The sequence below is a fragment of the Dendrobates tinctorius genome, unplaced genomic scaffold, assembly GCF_039654945.1.
Source record: "Dendrobates tinctorius isolate UK_male_01 unplaced genomic scaffold, ASM3965494v1 ptg000116l, whole genome shotgun sequence".
NCBI classification, from domain to species: domain Eukaryota; kingdom Metazoa; phylum Chordata; class Amphibia; order Anura; family Dendrobatidae; genus Dendrobates; species Dendrobates tinctorius.
In genome coordinates, this window is record NW_027361784.1 from 44626867 (window position 1) to 44651396 (window position 24530).

A 24530-nucleotide genomic window follows, 5' to 3' on the forward strand; every position below is an offset into this window, starting at 1 on the left:
TGTGAGAGCGCGGGTATCTTTGTCAAGATGCGGCATCCACTGCTTGACAAGCGGACACCCGCGCCCTCACAGCCTGAATCCTACCCCTATAAATAAGGCACAATGATTATTCTACTATTTGACGCTGATAAAATGGAATAACTACATCAATGCCGCTAACATTCATATTGAAACTATTAGTATGCAACTGATGAAGGTCCTTGGGACCGAAACGTTTGTTAAGTACTACAAATAAAACGAGCATTTCACTAGCATTAAGTTGAGTGCCAGGCTCTTTATATTTGTCCAAAATAGAGGACCCCTTAAAAGGCTGATAAGAAGAAAAGCTAAACCTCATATAGATTTATTATAATCTAGCGCCAATAGCTTATTTCATGCAGCCATATGTAACCTTAGATGCCCCCAAACTTATGTCCATTTTAATCTCTTTAGTTATTTTTGACTTTGCATTTCCTAGGTAAAATAGAGCCGTTTGCATCTCAGCAATGTTCCCTATAATACTTCCATAGACATCACTGGTATTCTGCAGTCAGAAATAACAGGCACCTCGCCCCAATGAGCAGCCGGTAACCCGATAGAGCGTGCAGGAATAGGAGCCAGGAGCCGGGACACTGCGGTGCCTTCCAAAATAAAGTGAACAGATCTACAGTCTGGATCTGACGACTTCTAAAGCCATTAATAGCTATGGATATTTATGGTATGTTGTAGATAACAAAGCTCCCTGAAGAGACCATACTGTATGACGAAGACTCCGCAAACTGCAATCATTTTATATCAAAGAGGAAAAAGTAATAAGCCCAGAGTTTTCATTTAATAAGAAGGAATGAAAGAACTGCCACAAAAAGGTCCAACCTCAAAAGTTAAAAACAGGTGTCCAACCACGAAAGCTATTAACCTGCACATTAACCCCATATCTGCAGGTTAATAGCTTATTTTTCAGGTGACAGGTCCCATTTAACAAATATTGCACTTGGGCCCAATAGGTTCTGAAGCATCACCATCCACAGACCCAGTGCATTCTGAACCACCGCTGCCCTCAGACCCACTGCCACTATCACCCTCAGATCCACTGCTACCATCACCCTCAGACCCACTGCTACCATCACCCTCAGACCCACTCTATGATGAGCTACCATTGACTTCAGGACTACTGTGCAGAACCACCACTGCTCTCAGACCTTCTGCATTCTGAGCGATTTGTTACAGATCTAATACTTGGTCACATTTCTCCTTCTGGAGAGAGACATACCGGCCCTGGCATGCCATTATAAGGAAGCTTATTCGCCATGCAAATTGCAACAATCCTACAAGTAACTATCGACTCTTTAACGTGGCTTGCAATATGACTTAGGATACAAATCAAGTCAGAATCTCAATTTGCAGACACTGTGTTTTGGGGTATTGCCCCTCATCAGTGCAAAGTATGATATCTGATTTGGCTAGGTGAAAGGCTCTGGATTGAGGTCTGAGGGGTAACGTTTTTCCCTGTGGAGAGTGACATAACGGCCCTGGCATGCCAATGTAAAGAGGCTTATTCATAGTGCAATGCTCCTCTGGGAAATTAAATATGCAAATTGCCTCTTCAGAGAGGAAGAGGACTAGAACTCTATAAAGCCACCTGTTGGAAGCAGCGACCCCACAAGTCACTATCGGCCCTTTAACTAGCCTTGTAATATGATTTGGGATACAAGCCAGATCGGAATCTCAATTTGCAGACACAGTGTTTCGGGTTGTTGCCCTTCGTCAGTGCAAAGTGCAAACACAGTGATCCGGGGTATTGCTGCTTCCAATAGGTACACCATAGGGTTCTAGCCCTTTTCCTCTCTGAAGAATCAATTTTCATACTTAATTTCCAAGAGGAGCATTGCATGGCGAATAATTCGTTTCTCTTAATTGCCCTCCACAGAGTCACTGACCACCCTCGAATAATACAGGATTAAGGCAAGGTACTCGTTCCAGTGGAGCTCTCGTATAGAGCACTTTGCTGATATAAACATCTGGAATTTATAGAAACTTAGATGAACTGCACACCAATAGGCACAAAATACACTTCAGTATTTTACAGATTCTTTCTTGGGTTTAAAATGAACACTACATCAAGAGTAAAATATTTACTTGACAATACGTGACCAAAAGAAGAATTTAAGGTAATAAACCTAACATCAGATGTAGGAAGATCACTGAACGGCATGAGCTGACTTGTGGATATGGAAATTCTAGGTCCGGGGTGGTGTTCCCCAAAGGCAAACCAGAGTAGGTAGGTCCAATCAACTTCCTAAATTCCTTGAGAGCAGCATCTGTGACCACCTACTGAGATTGCCCTTCTTCTTGGAGCCCCTAACTACCCTCTTGTTAACCTTCCCCTCCACAAAACCTATAGAACATTGTATTTTGTATGTTTTATTGCTATCCCTGTACCCACCACATTCCATTTACTCTACACTTAACCCTAAAATCTAATGTCTCCTTCTCTTGCCCTCTCCCACTGTCCTTCCACATTGCCCATACATCCACTTTCTTTATCCCCCAGCCCTCTCCTCCAAGAGGAGTATACACGACTTGTAATTAGACTCCTGGGGGTACAGCCACAATGAGAACAATGAGCACAGGAGTGATGGTGGCATTTGAGGTCCCTGGCAGACCAGTAGCCTAGTGACCGGTAATTTATGCCAACAACACTTCATAAAAATTAATAGAGAGAAACATAGAATGGTAGAGTTGGAAGGGACCTCCTGGGTCATCGTGTCCAACCCCCTGCTCAAAGCAGGATTCACTAAACCATCCCAGACAGATGTCTGTCCAGCCTCTGTTTGAAGACTTCCATTGAAGGAGAACTCACCACCACTCGTGGTAGCTTGTTCCACTCATTGATCATACGCCCTGTCAAAAAGTTTTTCTAATATCTAATCTGTATCTTTTCCTTTTCAGTTTCATTCCATTGCTTCTCGTGTTTCCATGTACAAATGAGAATAATGATGATCCCTCTACACTGTGACATCCCTTCAGATATTTGTAAACAGCTATTAAGTCTCCTCTTAGTCTTCCCTTTTCAAGCTAAACATTCCCAGATCCTTTAACTGTTCCTCATAGGACATACATTGCAGTCCGCTCACCATCCTGGTAGCTCTTCTCTGAACTTGCTCCAGTTTTTCAATGTCTTTTTTAAAATGAGGTGCCTAGAACTGGACACAGTATTCCAGGTGAAGCCTGAACAAGGAGGAGTTGAAGGGGATAATTACTTCACATGATCTAGACTCTATGCTTCTCTTGATACATCCTAGAACTGTGTTTGCCTATTTTGCTGCTGCATCACAGTGTTGACTCATGTGCAGTCTGTGATCTATTAGTATACTCAAGTCATTTTCACATGTGCTATTGCTTAGTTTTATTCCTCCCATTCTGTAGATGTAATTTTTGTTTTTTGTGCCCAAATGTAGAATCTTGCATTTCTCCCTGTTAAATACCATTATATTAGTCACTGCCCATTATTCAAGCTTATCTAGATCCTTCTGAATCCTTTCTCTGTCTTCTCTAGTGTTAGTTATCTCTTCTAGCTATGCATCGTCTGCAAATTTGATTAGTTTACCTTCAGTTCTCTAATCTTCATCACTTATAAAAATGTGGAACAACACTGGGGCCAGAAAAGAGCCCTGTGGTACCTCACTTGAAACATTTTTCCAATTGAATATGCAACCATTTATTACTACTCTTTGAGTGCAATCACTTGGCCAGTTATGAATTCACTTATCCGTTAACTTGTCAATCCCATACTTGGTCATTTTTTCAATAAAGATAGTATGAGATACTTTATCAAATGCTTTGCTGAAGTCAAGATAAACGATATCTACCACATTTCCCTGATTCACCTAGTCATTGATTCCATCATAAAATGAAATTAGTTTAGTCTGGCATGACTTGTTTGCTACAAACCTAACAATATAGCAACTAATTTCTGTGGTTTAAAACATAACTTTTACTCATTAGTTTCAATAAAACGGTTTTCACCTCAATACTTTTACGTGAACCAATACACTAGTGCACAAATATATAAAAACACATATACTCATTCCCTTTCTCGGATATATTAGACCTTTTAGCTCCCTGTTTGGGAAAAGAAGAAAGTTTGTGATAATCATCACATCATATCATTCTTTTATGTGAATCAACAAATAGCCCAATTTTTTAATTCACAATTGAGCTCATTTTATATCACATTGTTCACATATACTCATCAAAGATTATAGAAAAAGAAACAATCTCCACAATCTCACCAATTGTTTATTTTCCTTAGCCACAACATCAAGGAGTAGGGGTTCCAATATTATCCCTCTCAGTCCCTGTTATAGTACTGAACCTGGCACTCCAAGACTCCCGCCCTTAGTAGGTCAGTCCACAGCTAGCCCTGTCACTAGCCAGCCCTGGACTGACCCTCTGTGCCTCCTGATGCGTTTCCTCAATATCTTGATTCATCTGGGGAATGGCACAAATATTCTTTATCAGGAGTAGCTGAGCAGCATATCCCTCCACTAGGGATAGCAAAGAGGCAGTGGACTGTAAGTCATGGGTAAGACTGCTTAGTGCAGTCGAAACGTGTCGACTGGGTCATGTCGACCATGAAAATTTTCTTTTATTGAAAAAGAAAAGGAAAATCCAGTCCTGTTGAGCCGGACTCCATTTTTTTCTATTATCCTAGCAGTTAGATGTAAATCAGACATTACAATGGCAAAGTCTAGAAGTGATTAAAAAAATATATAAAATATCAATTTTCTCTTACAGAAATGTTGGATTTTCTAAAGGTCGAGGGAATGGGTTCTTCCTCTGATTGCACCCATTACCATTACCTATCTCCAGTCATGATCTCAGTGCGGGTTTGACTCGCACACGTGGGGTTAATGTCTGGAACCAGTGCTGATGACTGGCATTTCTGGGGTTAAAGGTTGTGATCCCGGTGCTGTCTTACCTGCACACCTGGGGCTATGATTGTGGCCTCTCCCTGGTTCTGGGAAAGCTTCTTATAGCCTCAGGACGCTCCCATCCCCGTCAGTTATACTTTCACCCTTGGCATTGTGTGGTGACTAGAGTTGAGCGACTTTTGGTTTTTTAGGGTCGCGTTTCGTTTCGTGAAACCCGACCTTTCCAAAAGTCGGGTCGAGCAAGATCGTCCGATTATAGGGAAAAGTCGGGGTCTTCCCGAAACACGAAACCCAATGTAAGTCAATGGGGAATAAAAGTCGGCAGTGAGAGGAGGACAGGAAACACACCTACAGTGCCCATTTGAATGCCAAAAGCATCAATTCTTCTTACTTAAGCTTGTCAACCTTAATTAACTTCATAATATAAGTTACGCACTGAAAAATGGGGGTTATTTGGCTAAAGTTGTGGGGGGGGAGGGCTGGCTGCAGGTTTTCATGTGCCCTGGGCGAAAGAGCGCCCCTTTAACACATACCACAACTCATCATGCTCCGATACGGCAGAGAAATAGCGGTATAGTACAATGAAAAATACCTCACTTTTTACATCTCATGACGAGGCCCATCTATTTCTACATACAGAATCATTGGTCCCATATAATGTTTGAAACAGTATATGATGACCTCCACATAATGCTACAGTATATGTTGGTCCCCATGGATGAAGCTCCACTGTCTTATGGGCCCAAATAATGCTCCAAACATAATGGGCCCCATTTCTAATGCTCTAGTGTATAATGGGCCCTGTAAATGCTGCTCCAGTGTCTGATGTCCACCTTTGGAATGTTCCAGTGTATGGTGGGCCCCATCTATCATTCTCCAGAGTATAGTGCTCCCCAAAAATTGCTGTCCCAACATTGAAAACAAACAAATAAGTCTCCTCGCTAGGGAATCCCTGTACTTGTCTGGACAGGTGCTGTAGCTTGCTTAACAGCTCGCCAGCCGTTCTCACGCCCAGTATGGATTGCACGTGATTGCACAAAGGTTAGAAAGGGTACCGTATCCCTGGATAACATGTATGAATAGCGTACACATTCAAAATATATGTCTATACAGCATGAGGCAGGCTCAGACGGTGTTAGGCCCAGTATGGATTGCACGTGATTGCACAAAGGTTAGAAAGGGTAACGTATCACCGGATAACATGTATGGATAGCGTACACATTCAAAATATATGTCTATACAGCATGAGGCAGGCTCAGACGGTGTTAGGCCCAGTATGGATTGCACGTCATTGCACAAAGGTTAGAAAGGGTACCGTATCCCTGGATAACATGTATGGATAGCGTACACATTCAAAATATATGTCTATACAGCATGAGGCAGGCTCAGACGGTGTTAGGCCCAGTATGGATTGCACGTCATTGCACAAAGGTTAGAAAGGGTACCGTATCCCCGGATAACATGTATGGATAGCGTACACATTCAAAATATATGTCTACAGCATGAGGCAGGCTCAGACGGTGTTAGGCCCAGTATGGATTGCACGTGATTGCACAAAGGTTAGAAAGGGTACCGTATCCCCGGATAACATGTATGGATAGCGTACACATTCAAAATATATGTCTATACAGCATGAGGCAGGCTCAGACGGTGTTAGGCCCAGTATGGATTGCACGTGATTGCACAAAGGTTAGAAAGGGTACCGTATCAATGGATAACATGTATGGATAGCGTACACATTCAAAATATATGTCTCAGGAGGCAGGCTCAGACGGTGTCAGGCACAGTATGGATTTGACGGCCCAGATTACACAGCGGAGGAGCAGGGAGAGGTAAAGATTGCAAATGCTGGGGCCCTGCCCAAGCAAGGGGGGCCCACTCGTGGGCGTTGGTACTGGCACTGGGCCCCTCATAGTACAGCGGTGTGTCTGACGGTGGGTGTGCACCACCACCATCAGAGACACTTGATTGCACTATGAGGGACCCTGTGCCAGTGCCCGCGCCCAAGAGTCGGCCTACCCACCTGTCCAGGGCAACGGCACTCGCACGGTGTCGTGCGCTAGGTGGTTACCCCGGCCATGGGGGGAGGCAGCACAGTTAGGGAGTTTTAGAAAGTGGCATATGTTGATGTTGGACATTCAGCTGATGCAAAAGGCGAAATAGGTGAAGTACCAGGAAGAGGTGGACCAAAGCAAGCCATTTTTCTGTCACCCTATGTGTCATCAGGGGAAGGTGGGACAAAATCCTTGGAAACCCATGCGTGGTTCATTTTAATGAAGGTTAGATCATCCACATTTTGGGTTGACAGACGGGTCCTTTTTTCTGTCAGGATTGATCCAGCTGCACTGAAGACTCTTTCCGATAGCACACTTGCAGCTGGGCAAGCGAGCTCCTGTAAGGCATATTGGGCCAATTCAGGCCAGGTGTCCAGTTTAGCGGCCCAATAGTCAAAGGGGAATGACCTGTGTGGGAGAACATCGATATGGGAGGAAAAGTAGTTTGTAACCATAGTTGACAACTGCTGTCTCCTGTCACTTTCCATCGATGCAGTATTACCAGTTGTGTGAGCGGTATTTGAAAAATCAGTCCACAACATTGTCATGAAACCCCTGTCTCCAACGCCACTTCTGCTGTGTGCACCACGAACACCTCTGCCAAGCTGCCCCCGGCCCGTACGGCTCGTGTGAGAACCATCACCGCTGCTGTGTGCTGGGAATGCCTCAAGCAACCGATTTACCAGAGTTGCTTGTTTATTAGCCAATATTAGGTCAAGGTTCTCCTGTGGCATGATGTTTTGTAATTTGCCTTTATAGCGTGGATCCAGGATGCTGGCCAACCAGTAGTCGTCATCGTTCATCATTTTGGCAATGCGGGGGTCCCTTTTTAGGATCCGCAAGGCATAATCTGACATGTGGGCCAATGTTCCCGGTGTCAATGATGCACTGCGAGTGCTGGGTGGAGGAGCACTTTCTGGCAAATCCACATCCCTCCAGTCACGCACAAACCCTGTACCAGACCTTGCCACGCCAACATTTTCACTTGCCCCACGAGATGCATCCTCCTCCCCTAAGTAATCATCCCCATCATCCTCCTCCTCCTCCTCCTCTTCTTCCTCCACCTCGTCCAGGAGAGGTCCCTGAGCAGACAATGGCTGAATGTCATCAAGGATTCCCTCCTCCTCTTCCTCCTCATCAACATTGGCTGCAGACGCCTGCTCCTTAAGGTGCGTCAAAGTTTGCATGAGCAGACGCATAAGTGGGATGCTCATGCTTAGGATGGCGTCGTCTGCGCTTACCAGCCGTGTGCATTCCTCAAAACACTGAAGGACTTTACAAAGGTCTTTCAGCTTCGACCACTGCACTCCTGTCAACTCCAGGTCTGCTCTCAAAGTGCCTGGCCGTGTATCCTCCCACAAATGCATTATGGCCTGCCTCTGCTCGCACAGCCGCTCCACCATGTGCAGGGTGGAGTTCCACCTTGTTGCAATGTCGATAATGAGGCGGTGGTTGGGAAGGTGGAGCAATCGCTGCAGCTTCTGCATACGAACGGAGTGTACAGGCGACCGGCGGATGTGCGCGCACAGTCTTCGCACCTTCTGGAGCAGGGCTGTTAACTCCGGATAATTTTTGAGGAAGCACTGCACCACCAGGTTCAAGGTGTGAGCCAAGCAAGGTATGTGGCTGAGTTTTGAAAGGGCTATGGCTGCCACAAAATTACGGCCGTTATCACTAACTACCTTCCCTGCCTCAAGATGTACACTGCCCAGCCATGACTCAGTTTGTCGCTTCAAGTACTCGGCCAGCACCTCGGCGGTGTGTCTGTCGCCCAAACACATCATCTGCAACACAGCCTGCTGACGCTTTCCACTAGCTGCTCGATAGGGGGACACATCGTGTGCAACAGTGGCAGCTGCAGATGGAGTGCTCGTACGACTGCGCTCTGTGGACGAGCTTTCGCTTCTGGAGGAGGAGGAGGAGGAGGGTCGAACGCCTACAGCCAACTGTTTCCTATACCGTGGGCTAGGCAGCACTGTCCCACCAGCACTGTCCCCTGTGGACCCTGCATCCACCACATTAACCCAGTGCACAGTGATGGACACGTAACGGCCCTGGCCATGCCGACTGGACCATGCATCAGTTGTGAGGTGCACCTTTCCGCTCACTGACTGCTTGAGTGCATGGACAATGCGGTCTTTCACATGATGGTGGAGGGCTGGGATGGCTTTGCGAGAGAAGAAGTGGCGACTGGGTAGGTCATAGCGTGGTACTGCATAGGCCATGAGTTCGCGGAAAGCTGTGCTTTCCACCAACCGAAAGGGCATCATCTCAAACGAGATTAGTTTGGCAATGTGGGCGTTCAAACCCAGTGTACGCGGATGAGAGACTGAGTACTTTCTTGACCTACTCATAGTGTCTGGGAGGGTGAGCTGGACTTGAGAGCTGCATATGGTGGAAGTAGCGGTGGACAGGGCGGACTGAGAGAGGGTTGATGATGGTGATGGAGTTGGTGTTCTTTCTGATGGCCTAGAATCAGTCTTTCGTTGATATAACAGTGGGATTCCCTGACTGCTGTGGCCTTGCAACGACACCTCAACATTTGCTGCTGTGCTAACCGGTGGGCTTACAGTGGGGGAAACAATGTAGCATTACTGACTACCTTCGTTGTGATCAGTTGCACATGTGGCACTTGAGGTTTGGTGTTGTGTCCACGCTTGCAAGTGCATGCTGGTTAAATGTCTAAGCATGCAACTGGTATTCAAATTTTTCAGATTTTTCCCTCGGCTAAAGGTCTTTGCGCACTTCTTACAGATAACCTTGGCCTGATCATGAGGATTTTGTTCAAAAAAGTGCCACACTGCACTCTTCCTACTTTGGCAGACATTTTGCGGCCTAGCACGCTGTGATCTTTTGACCCTCTGGACAAGCTGTCCAGCAACTCTTTTGATGTTTGGAACCTGTCTTTGGAGTGCTCCGGGCCTGCCAGATAACAGCTGTTGCGATGTCGATGTCTGCTGTGGATGCTCCTCATCTGAGCTATTGGAAGCAGCACCCTCTTCCCCCAATGGATGCCAATCTGGGTCAACAACTGGGTCATCCATCACGTCCTCTTCTATGTCATGTGCACCTTTCTCTGTGTCACCGTGTATGGTGGTATAGTGTGCGGGAAGGGGCACCTGAGTCTCATCAGGGTCAAAATCTGGCTCTGTACACTGCGAGGACAATGTAGTGCTCTGAGTGAATGTACCAGCAGAATCATCCATCAGCGGCTGTGCATCAGTGCACTCCATGTCAGATTCATCTTGGCCTGGGTAATTCACCATTTGACTTGATAATCCAGGCATGGTATGTGAAAACAGCTCCATGGAGTAATCTGTAGTATGGCCTGCGTCATCCTTCAATCTTGGTTGGGGTGAAGGACACAAGGAAAGGTGTGGTTCATGAACATGAGCCTCCAATGACGACTCAGTGCTTTTACTTTTTACAACTGAAGAAGAGGAGGCGATAGAGCTGGAGGCTGAGTCAGCAATGTAAGACAAAACTTTTTCCTGATGCTCTGCCTTTAAAAGCGGTTTGCCAACTCCTAGAAAACTAAGCGTTCGAGGCCTTATGTAGCCAGACGATGACGGAGGGTCAGCACCTCCTGCATTCGGTCCTATTTTGCTCTTGCCACTACCATCAGATCCACCACCAACACCATCATTACCAGCTGCCAACCCCCGCCCAATTCCACGGCCTCTTCCACCAGCCTTCCTCATTTTTGGTAGAAATGTAGACAAAATCCAACAAACTATATAGTAATGTAAAACAAGGTACAAGGTGTCTATAGGACAGGGGAGATTTAGAATTTCTGCACACACTTGTGGACAGTGGACACTTTTGGATTGTGTGAGGCCCACTGATATCTGAGCGCTATGTGACACGCTCGATGGCACAGCTGCCTGTGACCAAAGTGACGAGAGGATAATGGAGATTTTGAATCTCTGCGTACACTTTTGGACACTGGACACTTGTGGATTGTGTGCGGCCCACTGATATCTGAGCGCTATGTGACACGCTCGATGGCACAGCTGCCTGTGACCAAAGTGACGAGAGGATAATGGAGATTTTGAATCTCTGCGTACACTTTTGGACACTGGACACTTGTGGATTGTGTGAGGCCCACTGATATCTGAGCGCTATGTGACACGCTCGATGGCACAGCTGCCTGTGACCAAAGTGACGAGAGGATAATGGAGATTTTGAATCTCTGCGTACACTTTTGGACACTGGACACTTGTGGATTGTGTGAGGCCCACTGATATCTGAGCGCTATGTAACACGCTCGATGGCACAGCTGACTGTGACCAAAGTGACGAGAGGATAATGGAGATTTTTTTGGACACTGGACACTTGTGGATTGTGTGAGGCCCACTGATATCTGAGCGCTATGTGACACGCTCGATGGCACAGCTGTGACAAAAGTGACTAGAGGATAAGGGAGATTGGATTGCTTTTAAAAAAGCAGTTTGCGGAGCAGTGGGTAAACAGCAATGCCAGCGTGTCAGGAAGCCTTAAAAGGCAGCCCAACAACCAACACCACTGATACACCACAATATAGCCTCCCCTTGCACTGCACACACAGTGACTTGTGTGTTGTACAGGCACAATCGCTAGCAGCAGAAGCAGTTTTTTTTTCTTCTTCCCTGCCTAACGCTCTCCCTACAGAATCAGCAGCAACCTCTCCCTATACTAAGATCGGCAGAAGTAAGATGGCGGTCGGCGTGCACGCCCTTTTATACCACCTGTGACGCCCACCAAAGCAAGCCAATCACTTGCATGCCCTTCTGAAAGATGGTGGTGACTCGTGCCTAGGTCATCACGTTGCCCACAGTGTCCGTGGATCCTGATTGGCTGAAAAAGAGCGCAAAACAAACTTTTGAAACGCGACTTTGGCGCGTAAGTCGCCGACCTCGTGGCCGACTTCATCCTAGGGTCGGGTTTCGTTTCATGAAACCCGACTTTGCCAAAAGTCGGCGACTTTTGAATTTTTTCGACCCGTTTCGCTCAACTCTAGTGGTGACCCCTGAGTGTGTCTGTGCTGTGTTCTGGTTGCTTGATTCTCTGTGTATGACTCGGTCTGTTCTCTGGATAATGCTTTGGATCCTGCTTGGTACCTTCTATGTCTGTTTGGTTTTTACTTCTGCTTGGCCCTGACTATCCGTTCTGTCTCATCCCTGGTACTTTACTGATATCTCTGTGTATGACCTCCATTTTGCCTGACTCTGTGTATTTCTGTATAGTGCCCTGCCATCTCTGAAAGCAGGACGCTAAGCCCCGCCCCCTTGCAGTCACAAGACCGTAGGTCCTGTGACTGCTTGCTAAATTTCAGCGTCCACAGGTCCTGTGTATCTGTACTTTCTGGCTGTACCTGACCCCGGGCCCCCCTCCAGTGCGGGTGAGTCCCTGCTCAGCGGAGGCTGCACATCGGCGCTGACAGGATCCTGACATCTCCCACTTATACTTTGCTCAGACATCTTCTTTGATTTATTATAGAAAGCATTCCTGACAGGATTTATGACTGAACCGCCATGAAGACAAGTGTGAAATATTACTAACTGATATTTAATACAAGGAGCAGTGAGATAGTAAAGATTACATCCTAGAGAGATTTATTTATAATGAGGAGACTATATATCAAAAGTAAGTAAACTTAGTATTGTATTAGAAATATTCCATTGTATATAGTGTTATAGCAATCATATTCTTGTACATAGGAGCAGCATTATAGTAGTTATAATCTTGTACATAGGGGCAGTATTATAGTAGTTATATTCTTTTACATAGGGGGCAGTATTATAGTAGTTATATTCTTGTACATAGGGGCAGTATTATAGTAGTTATATTCTTGTACATAGGGGCAGTATTATAGTAGTTATATTCTTGTACATAGGGGCAGTATTATAGTAGTTATATTCTTGTACATAGGGGCAGTATTATAGTGGCTATATTTTTGTACATAGGAGCAGTATTATAGTAGTTATATTCTTGTACATAGGAGCAGTATTATAGTAGTTATATTCTTGTACATAGGGGCAGTATTATAGTAGTTATATTCTTGTACATAGGAGCAGTATTATAGTAGTTATATTCTTGTACATAGGGGCAGTATTACAGTAGTTATATTCTTGTACATAGGGGCAGTATTATAGTAGTTATATTCTTGCACATAGGAGCAGTATTATAGTAGTTATATTCTAGTACATAGGGGCAGTATTATAGTAGTTATATTCTTGTACATAGGGGCAGTATTATAGTAGTTATATTCTTGTACATAGGAGCAGTATTATAGTAGTTATATTCTTGTACATAGGAGCAGTATTATAGTAGTTATATTCCTGTATATAGGGGGCAGTATTATAGTATATTCTTTTATATAGGAGCAGAATTATAGTAGTTATATTATTGTACATATGGTGCAGTATTATAGTGATTATATTCTTGCACATAGGAGCAGTAATATAGTAGTTATATTCTAGTACATAGGAGGCAGTATTTTAGTAGTTATATTCTTGTACATAGGAGCAGTATTATAGTAGTTATATTCTTGTACATAGTGGCAGTATTATAGTAGTTATATTCTTGTACATTGGAGCAGTATTATAGTAGTTATATTCTTGTATATATGGGCAGTATTATAGTAGTTATATTCTTGTACATATGGTGCAGTATTACAGTGATTATATTCTTGTCCATAGGAGCAGGATTATAGTATTTATATTCTTGTACATAGGGAGCAGTATTATAGTAGTTATATTCTTGTACATAGGAGCAGTATTATAGTAGTTATATTCTTGTACATAGGAGCAGTATTATAGTAGTTATATTCTTGTACATAGGGGGAGTATTATAGTAGTTATATTCTTCTACATAGGGGGCAGTATTATAGTAGTTATATTCTTCTACATAGGGGGCAGTATTATAGTAGTTATATGCTTGTACATAGGGGCGGTATTATAGTAGTTATTTTCTCCTACATAGAGGGCAGTATTATTCTAGTTATCAATGGCGTAACTACAAAGTTATGGGCACCGGTGCGAACTTTCAAATGAGGCCCGCATGCCAAAATACACGCACATCTCCACTCCGTACACCTCGTACATGCGCGGCTCCACTCTGCACACCTCGTACACATGTAGCTCCGCTCCGCACACCTCGTACACATGCGGCTCCGCTCTGTACACCTTGTACATGCTCCGCTCCATACACCTCGTACACACGCGGCTCCTCTCCTTAAACCTCGTACACGCTCCGCTCCATGCACCTTGTACACTCGCGGCTCCTCTCCGTCCACCTCATACACATGCGGCTCCAATCCGTACACTTCGTACACTCGGCTCTGCACCGTACACCTCGACACACACGGCTCCGCTCACCTCGTGCACACACGTCTCTGCTACATCCACCCTGTAAACCCCTCCTGACCCCACACATAAACTTACCCTCTTCCAGCAGTGCACTATGACAATCAGCATGGCAGAGTCCTGCAGACACAGAGGCTCCTGATCATGTGACCTCTGACTTTTCCCCTCCTGTGACCTCATCACAGGTCCTGTGCGCACAGAGCAGCCATCCTGTCAGGCCAATTGCAGCCTGGCAGCCAATCAAAGAACGGAGCTGCACAGCCAATGAGCGGCTGCAGCTCCGTGATCAGGTCCCCAAGGACTCCGGGCAGCTGCGACCGCGGTAGTCCTGCCCCTGCTAGTTATATTCTTTTACATAGGAGCAGTATTATAATAGATACAGTATATCCCTGGATTTTGAAGGCAGTATTATAGTATTTATATTCTTTTAATATTCCATAAATAGTGGACAGTTTTAATATTTTATTTGATATAGTGTTTTTAATTTTCAAAGCTCCAACCACATGATTAGTTTTGAATAAAAAGAAATTGTTCGGTCACTGTACATTTCAAATGATACCAGAGGGATTTTACTAAGTGTCTCACTAACGCGATAATTTGTCTGGTTGTATTTTGTCTAAACATGCCAGAACACAGCCGAGTCTGTGGATGTTTTCCTTGATCACTCATGATGAATTATATACTTGAAAAGCTCCTTCATTGTCCTGAGCTGGAGGAATAGAATCACTCCTGTGCTCCACAACTTCTGAAGCTCAGATCAGATTTTGTCTTCTTAATTATTGATATATATATATATATATATATATATATTTATCTCGCACACATTATTATATTTTATAGAGGAATATTACAAAAGCGACTCGGCTCATACAGTAAAGTTCTGAGATCCATATTCATGCTCAGAGGTAAATTTGATCCATATAGATATATTCATATGTACAATATTTGTGTAATTAGTATATAGAAAATACTGAATTAACCTGATTTAATACATTTTGTATTTTTTATTGTCCGTGAATCTATGTTTACATGCAGAGGTCACGCTTTGTGACATTCCTTTTCGAATTTGTGATAAAAGAAGGTCATATTGATGCACAATGACCCTCCGACCTCTGACCATGAGGCTCCGACCTCTGACCATCCCAGTAGGATTAGTCAGGTCAAGTTGGAACAAATAATCTGACACCCTTAAAGGATAAATGCATTTTCGATGGCTGAGATGACCACACATGTTCCTATGAGTCCTCGGTAAATGTACAATACGTAGCACGGACAACACTGACTTAACAGAAACACATTTGTCTACATGATACGAAATGTAAAAATAAAAAGGTTAAAATCTAAAAAAAAATTCCCCAAATCTTTAGCACACTATAGAGATTGCTACCACATACTGATACCAACAATGAATCTGACATGAGATGACAACCAATTGTCCTGTAAGCCCTTTATAAGGTCCCCTAGAAAACTACCGGACGGGTGCTGATGTGACTCGTCTATTGCGAGGAAAAAAAAAAGATCGGCATTGATATTCAACAAATTTTTATCCTTCTCTCCCTACTTCATCTGTCTGGGAAGAGCAGAGGGGACACCATACATAGAAGATGGTCTGCAGGTTTCAATGACTTTTTCCTAATACGTATCGGAGACTGCAGTCACAAATCATAGAGATGCAAAATCTGGATGATAAAGAGACAAGACCTAAGAATAATAGACGCCTTTGTGATGTGGATCTAGAGAAGGATGTTATCAACACCATGGAGGGACAGAAGAACAAGCAAATCAATTTTGGAACAAGTCAAGCCAGACATGTCACTTGAATCAAGGATCAGCAATCTACGACTTGTACAACTTTGCACACATCATACGAAGAGAGCAGTCTGAATCAACGTAATATCATCCACATCTATCACAACTTCACATCTAAGGGCACAAAAGAACAGCACGAAAGGGTTTAGAAGATGAGGTTGTCAATGAGCCTCTATTGCATCACTTAGTTGGTGCGTCTCATTAGTGGTCACTGATAACTTAATCCTTCAGGTGCCTAAACAGCTCAGATAACAATCGGCCTAATGCTCATTTGGATGAGAGTTATTTGTTTTGAAACCCCTACAGGCATGCACCCCCGGCTTAGTCGAGCATGCTTATACAAGTTTTGGCAATGGAAAGGGAGTAGGATGCTGCCTTGCACTTTGGGAGCTGATGTTACTACTTAGATCAAATACTGAAATTCAGTATGCCTTATCCTTCTTTCCCTTGTCATCATCTATTGGAGGAGAATCAGGAGATCATCATAGTTGCCTTTAATTCAGGGTTGGAAGGATCATTAATGGTCCCATTAGCCTTATAATGTACGTGTTTATGGCCAAAGAAAAATTGGACTTGGTTAATATGTGTTCGGGGATAATTATAGTCAACCAATCTTCCATGTGTACCCATTAAAAGAAGCTTAATCCTTTCATTAATGAGCTTTATAAATGGTCATATAAAAAAACAATAAATTAAAAACAAAAAACTTCACGATAGTTGCATCAGATAACACTGCAGTAAAACATCATCTCATCTGTTGGAAACTAAAGGATGAAAAATTTAAAAATGAGTCACCTACTTTCACAAAGTCTTCTTCTCAATATCCCTCGAATTTTGTCGATGGCGTTGTAGTCAGAGACATGGAAGACATGAGCCGACTTGGGTTCTGATGCAATCTCTTCTAGCTCTTCTTTGAGAGCTTCCCCAACACCTACAGCAAAAATCCTAATTCCAGCTTTACGAGCGGCCGTCGCTGGCTCTAACACCAGATCTTGACTTCTTCCATCGGTCAACAAGATGGCAACTTTTTTAATGGCTCGTTCTCTGGGTCTTCCGCCAGCCTCCTCGGAAAAACTGTATGTTGTGATGAACCTAAGAGCATCTCCCGTATTGGTGTTTCCTCCGTAGTACTTAATGTTCCTGGCGGCTTCTTTTACGTCGTCACGAGTCTGAAATCTCCCCAGGTCGAATTCTGTGTATGTTTTTCCACTGTACCTTACAACCCCCACTCTTGTCTTATCTGGCTCAATCTCAAAAGTATCCACCAAATTTGAAACCCATTGACGGACTTTTTCAAAGTCTTCCTTGCCTACACTGGAGGATGTGTCCAAGATGAAGACCAAATCGTAATGGACATTCTTACAACCTATGAAATCAATGGAAAAAGAATAATTAAAAAAAAAATACTTGAATGCTAAATTAAATTCTGAATGTAAAATCCCAAAGCTGTGAACCACAGAACATTATATACTAAAAAGATTGAAAGACTTTGGAAAACCATTTTTGAAGGGAATGTCCAGCCAATTGCTTTTTTTAAAAAAATCTTTGAGTGGGATAAAAACAAACAAACAAAAAAAGTAATACTCAAATTATTTCACTATGATTTCAAGCTCCCCCCCAAAAAAAACAACTATTCTCTGATTCCTGTATCTTCTTAAGATGAAGGAAATCCCCACAGAGACAATCAGTGGCCGGAGAACTGACCTGTCTCAGCAGGAAACAGAGACCTCTGATCTTCATTATTGATTTTTTTATTTTTAATTTCTTATTGTTAATTTATGCACTGTCAAAAATATGTTATACTAGCTGAAGAGCCCGGCGCTGCCCGGGCATAGTAACTAACTACGGTTAGTTATAACAAATTATAATGATTATATCTATATATATATATAAAGCTGAGTGTAGAGCCCCGCCCACTCCGCATAGCCAAATTTACTATAATATCCCACATCCTCCCATCAGCCAGAACTACCGGACTACTACCCCTAATATCCCACATCATCCCATCAGCCAGAACTACCGGACTACTACCCCTAATATCCCACATCATCACGTCAGCCAGAACTACCGGACTACTACCCCTAATATCCCACATCATCCCATCAGCCAGAACTACCGGACTACTACCCCTAATATCCCACATCATCCCGTCAAAGCCACCGGACTACTCCCCCTAATATCCCACATCATCCCATCAGCCAGAACTACCGGACTACTACCCCTAATATCCCACATCAGCCCGTCAGCCAGAACTACCGGACTACTACCCCTAATATCCCACATCATCCCATCAGCCAGAGCCACCGGATTACTACCCCTAATATCACACATCATCCCGTCAGCCAGAGCCACCGGATTACTACCCCTAATATCCCACATCATCCCGTCAAAGCCACCGGACTACTACCCCTAATATCCCACATCAGCCCGTCAGCCAGAACTACCGGTACCCCTAATATCCCACATCATCCCATCAGCCAGAGCCACCGGACTACTAATATCCCACATCATCCCGTCAGCCATAGCCATAGGACTACTACTCCATATATTCCACATCGTCCCGTCACTGCCACCGGACTACTACCCCTAATATCCCACATCATCCCATCAGCCAGAGCCACCGGACTACTACCCCTAATATCTCACATCATCCCATCAGCCAGAGCTACTGGACTACTACCACTAATATCCCACATCGTCCCCTCAGCCAGAGCCACCGGACTACTACCACTAATATCCCACATCATTCCATCAGCCAGAGCCACCGGACTACTAAAATCCCACATCATCCCGTCAGCCATAGCCATAGGACTACTACCCCATATATTCCACATCGTCCCGTCACAGCCGCCAGACTACTACCCCTAATATCCCACATCATCCCCTCAGCCAGAGCCACCGGACTACTACCCCTAATATCCCACATCATCCCATCAGCCAGAGCCACCGGACTACTACCCCTAATATCCCACATCATCCCATCAGCCAGAGCCACCGGACTACTACCCCTAATATCTCACATCATCCCATCAGCCAGAGCTACTGGACTACTACCACTAATATCCCACATCGTCCCCTCAGCCAGAGCCACCGGACTACTACCACTAATATCCCACATCATCCCATCAGCCAGAGCCACCGGACTACTAAAATCCCACATCATCCCGTCAGCCATAGCCATAGGACTACTACCCCATATATTCCACATCGTCCCGTCACAGCCGCCAGACTACTACCCCTAATATCCCACATCATCCCCTCAGCCAGAGCCACCGGACTACTACCCCTAATATCCCACATCATCCCATCAGCCAGAGCCACCGGACTACTACCCCTAATATCTCACATCATCCCATCAGCCAGAGCTACTGGACTACTAATATCCCACATCATCCCGTCAAAACCACTGGACTACTACCCCTAATATCCCACATCATCCCCTCAGCCAGAGCTACCGGACTACTACCCCTAATATCCCACATCATCCCCTCAGCCAGAGCCACCGGACTACTACCCCTAATATCCCACATCATCCCATCAGCCAGAGCCACCGGACTACTACCCCTAATATCTCACATCATCCCATCAGCCAGAGCTACTGGACTACTAATATCCCACATCATCCCGTCAAAACCACTGGACTACTACCCCTAATATCCCACATCATCCCCTCAGCCAGAGCTACCGGACTACTACCCCTAATATCCCACATCGTCCCCTCAGCCAGAGCCACCGGACTACTCCCCCTAATATCCCACATCATCCCATTAGCCTGGGGTCAGAACTGAGTGGAATAGCCCTAACTTTAATAACAAGGGATCTCTTTAATAGAAGCCTGGGGTGAGAATCAGAGCGCTGAGGGATTTACCCTAACTTCCATACCGGAGTTCCCTTTAAGAGAGGCCTGGGGTCTCTACCAAAGCGCAGAGTGGATTTGCCCTCACTTCGGTATCGAGGATACCTTTAAGAGAGCCTGAGATCAGAACCAGAGCGCTGAAAGGATTTGCCCTGACTTCCATACCAATGATCCTTTTAATAGAATCCTGGGGTCAGATTCAGAGCTCTGAGGGATTTGACCTAACTTCCATACAGGAGATCTCTTTAAGAGAGCATGGGGTCAGTACCTGAGCATTTGAAGGTAATTACCCTAACTTCCATACCGGGGATCCCTTTAAGAGAGCCTGGGGTCAGAACCAGAATGCTGAGTGGAATTGCCCTAACTTTCATACCGAGGATCCCTTTAAGGGTGGTTTCACATTAGCGTTTCAGGCCGCAGCGTCGGCCTGCACACAGTCGCCGCTAAGCCCCGCCCCTGCCACGCCTCCTCCGGTAGCTCCGCCTAGGGGCGCATGACGCTGCATGTGACCTACGTCCCCTATCTTTAGCACTGGGGACTCAGGCCATGCGCAGGTATGCGTTTGGCAGTGCATGCGTCCTTTTGACGGTGCGCCGAGCGCACCAAATTGCAACAGGTTGCGTTTGGCCCTGGTTGGCGCACCATCAAAAGGACGCATGCGCCGCCAAATGCATACCTGCGCACGGCCTGCGTCCTCAGTGCTAAAGATAGGAGACGCAGGTTGCATGCAGCATCATGCACCCCTAGGCGGAGCTACCAGAGGAGGCGCGACAGGGGGCGGGGCTTAGCGGCGGCTGTGCGCAGACCGACGTTGCGGCCTGAAACGCTAATGTGAAACCACCCTCAGAGAGGCCTGGTATTAGAACCAAAGCACTGGATTTGTCCCGACTTCCATACCATTGATCCATTTAATAGAGGCCTGGGGTCAGAATCAGAGCACTGAGGGATTTGCCCTGACTTCCATACCGGAGATCCCTTTAAGAGAGGCCTGGGGTCAGTACCAAAGCGCTGGATGGATTTACCCTAACTTCCATACCAATGATCGCTTTAAGAGGGAAGATGTGCCTATGGGATGGAGGATGTGTGATGTGCATATGGGCACGGGAGGGGGGATTCATTTCTGTCATGTGCTCTCTGCTCCTTTCTGGGGGGCAGACAATGGCTGGGAGCTTATGTTCCCAGGGATGCTATATTCCTCCCACCATGTCAGTGTCTGCTGAGGTGTTTTTTGGAGTGGGAAAACTGTTGCTCATAGCAACCAATCACAGCTCAGCATCTTTTAAACAGCTGTGGTGAAATGAAAGATGCTTAGTGATTGGTTGGTGCTATGTGGAGTGAGCTTGGCTGACACACACACACATGCTGTTGCTCATAGCAACCAATCACAGCTCAGCTATTTTTTTAACAGCTCGGGTTAAATGAAAGATGCTTCGTGATTGGTTGGTGATACACACATACATTCAGTTTTATATATAGAGATTGTAGCATAAAACTAAAAAACGAGAGGAATAAATGAACAATAGGAAACAAAGAGGTATTACTACTATTATTATTATATTATATCAAATGATATTTTTCTTTTTTCATTCCGGATTTATTAACAATTGTACTATTGTAAATATTTGTCCAAATCGCAGAAGAGAAGATATGATCTCTATAACATTTTTACTCTAGCAAACCCCTTGCTATTCAGTCACTACAAGGCATCCACTTTGCATCTCTTTAGGGAATCTCTCTCCCATGTCCCCCCCATCTCAGTACGTTTTTGTTCTTCTGCCTCTTTTGTTTCCTTCTCTTGAAAGAAAAATGATTGAAAAGGCGACTGGTGGATGTCAGATCTCCACTGACCTCTGAGAAAGAAAGGTACTACCGTCCTATAAGACTCCCACGTTATTAGATTAGCAGTGGGATGGGGGAGTACCGACATTTGTATACATAGGAAAGTGCACTGGGTGTTCATCCTCCCCTACTTCCCATTTGGGGACTAAAGCTCAAGACTTCTTTGAATATTTGCACATTTCAGTATAATCACAAGTTACTAAAATTTCCGTATTGTCAGAGATTGTGAATCAATGTCAACAGCTTTGGTGAAAGTGACAAATGAAGCACTGGAGAGGAACTGCAAGAAGACCCATGAAAAGGGAATGGTGGCCACCGACAATTCCTCTATCCTCCTTCCTGATTGATTCCTCTCTAGTTTTTCTAGTGACTTTGTGACTACTGACAGGACAAGGCCGTACCTGCAGCCATTCAGATAGAACAGGTAGTCCGTCTGGTTCCTCTAGGATGGTGCCACCTCAGGAAGGTTTGTTGTGCCTCCTCAGTCTCCAGAGCATGGAGCAGATACCAGGACATAGGCTATAATCCAAGGAGAGCAAGGTAGGGCCATAGAAGGGCATCAACCCCACAGCAGGACCATGATCTGCTCCTTTGTTCAAGGGGGAAGAAAAGAGCAATGTCAACTCTCCACCGGCTACTTTTGTGCATGATTCTGACTGAAGTGTAAGAATTAGACTCCATGAGGGTCCAACAAAGTAGGACTTAATTTCACAGCCCGGCATCAATTGCCTTCCGGCTATGTATGCTAGGTTCGGCAGGTCCGCCATTAGTCACAGATTCTCATTAGAGATAAAAGCAACAACTCTGAGCATACGACAGAGTCTGGAGATATCTTGTTGAACCTTTTGCTATCTTCAACATCATCCAGCATTGTTAGTTTGGTGGTGGAACAGCAAAGATCGCACATTCTTTGATTGGGTATAACCCTCCATTCCATAATCAATGGTCCCTGACCAATGTTAGGTGCCAGGATGAAATCGTCAGAGCTTCTATTAGACTTTACGTTGGTAAAGGCGCCCTTGGTTCCTCCTGCATCAGGACAATTCCACAGTGTGTGGGCAGCACCTGGACAACGAAGGCATTGATGCCATTGTCTTACCCTCATGTTCCCGAGACCTGAATCCAATTGAGAATATTTGAGATTCACATCAAGAAGCGATGTGTAAAGGAAATAATATATATATATATATATATATATACTGTATATCTCATCCCTCATCAGATACAGATCAGCTTCTAATTCTAATCTCGAAATTCTTTACTAAATATGTACAGTGTGTATGAAAGCAACAGCAACCATGGCGTCACGTGCACGATGGTGTCCGCTATTTTAAACGTTTCTTCTTTGGGACACATATTTCAATTATTTATAAGTTGACCCTGGCATTTAAGGACGGAATTACATTATTCTATTCTCATACTATTCACAGTGGTCAGGAGCTGATCTGCTGAATACAGTACACACAGGGGCTTCTCACAAAATTAGTATATCATCAAAAAGTTAATTTATTTCAGTTCTTCAATACAAAAAGTGACTCTCCTATATTCTATATCACAGAGTGATCTAATCCATGTGTTTATCTCTTTTCGGGTATGTGCATAGCATACGCTGCTGATTCCATTACGGATTTTTCCGCACGGATTCTGCAGAATCTGCAGGTAAAATTACCTGCATTTTACCTGCGGATTCCCTGCGAGTTTTCTGTGGATTTTGTGCAGATTTTGTGCAGATTTCCCCTGCGTTTTTACACCTGCGGGTTCCTAGAATGGAATAGGTGTAAAAACGCTGTGGATTCCACACAAAGAATTGACATGCTGCGGAAAATAAACCGCTGCGTTTCTGCGTGGAATTTTCCGCAGCATGTGCACAGCGGTTTTTGTTTTCCATAGGTTTACGTGGTACTGTACACCGAATGGAAAACTGCTGCGGATCCACAGCCAAATCCGCAATGTGTCCACATACCCTTAATGTTGATGATTATGGCTTACAGCCAATGAAAACCCAAAAGTCAATATCTCAGTAAATTAGAATACTTTATAACATCAGCTTGAAAATTGATTTTAAAATCTGAAATATTGGTCTGCTGAAATGTGTGTTCAGTAAATGCCCTCAATACTTGGTCGGGGCTCCTTTGGCATCAATTACTGCATCAATGTGGCGTGGAATGGAGGCGATCAGCCTGTGGCACTGCTGAGGGGTTATGGAAGCCCAGGTTGCTTTGATGGCAGCCTTCAGCTCGTCTGCATTGTTGGGTCTGGTGTCTCTCATCTTCCTCTTGACAATACTCCATAGATTCTCTATGGGGTTAAGGTCAGGCGAGTTTGCTACCAATCAAGCACAGTGATACTGTAAACCAGGTACTGGTACATTTGGCAGTGTGGACAGGGGCCAAGTCCGGCTGGAGAATGACATTTCCATCTCCAAAAAGCTTGTCAGCAGAGGGAAGCATGAAGTGCTCTAAATGTCCTGGTAGACAGCTGCGCTGACTTTGGTCGTGGTAAAACACAGTGGACCTACACCAGCAGATGACATGGCTCCCCAAACCATCACTGATTGTGGAAGCTTCACACTAGACCTCCAGCAGCTTGGATTGTGGTCTCTCCACTCTTCCTCCAGACTCTGGGACCTTGATTTCCAAATGAAATGCAAAACTTACCCTCCTTGTGGAGTGTGTCAATGTCAAGTCAGCAGTCTTCCCCATGATTGTGGAGC

The 24530-nt window shown here is 44.7% G+C and overlaps 1 protein-coding gene across 1 annotated transcript in view; it reads right to left on the minus strand.

The window, feature by feature from the left end:
* The window catches only part of COL22A1 (collagen type XXII alpha 1 chain), a 608111-nt gene that overhangs the window by 517678 nt on the left and 65903 nt on the right, over window positions 1-24530 (minus strand). Inside the window, exon 3 of the mRNA XM_073590381.1 lies at window positions 16922-17488. Within this exon, the coding sequence (XP_073446482.1) occupies window positions 16922-17488 (567 nt within the window). The remainder of the gene's footprint in view (window positions 1-16921; window positions 17489-24530) is intronic.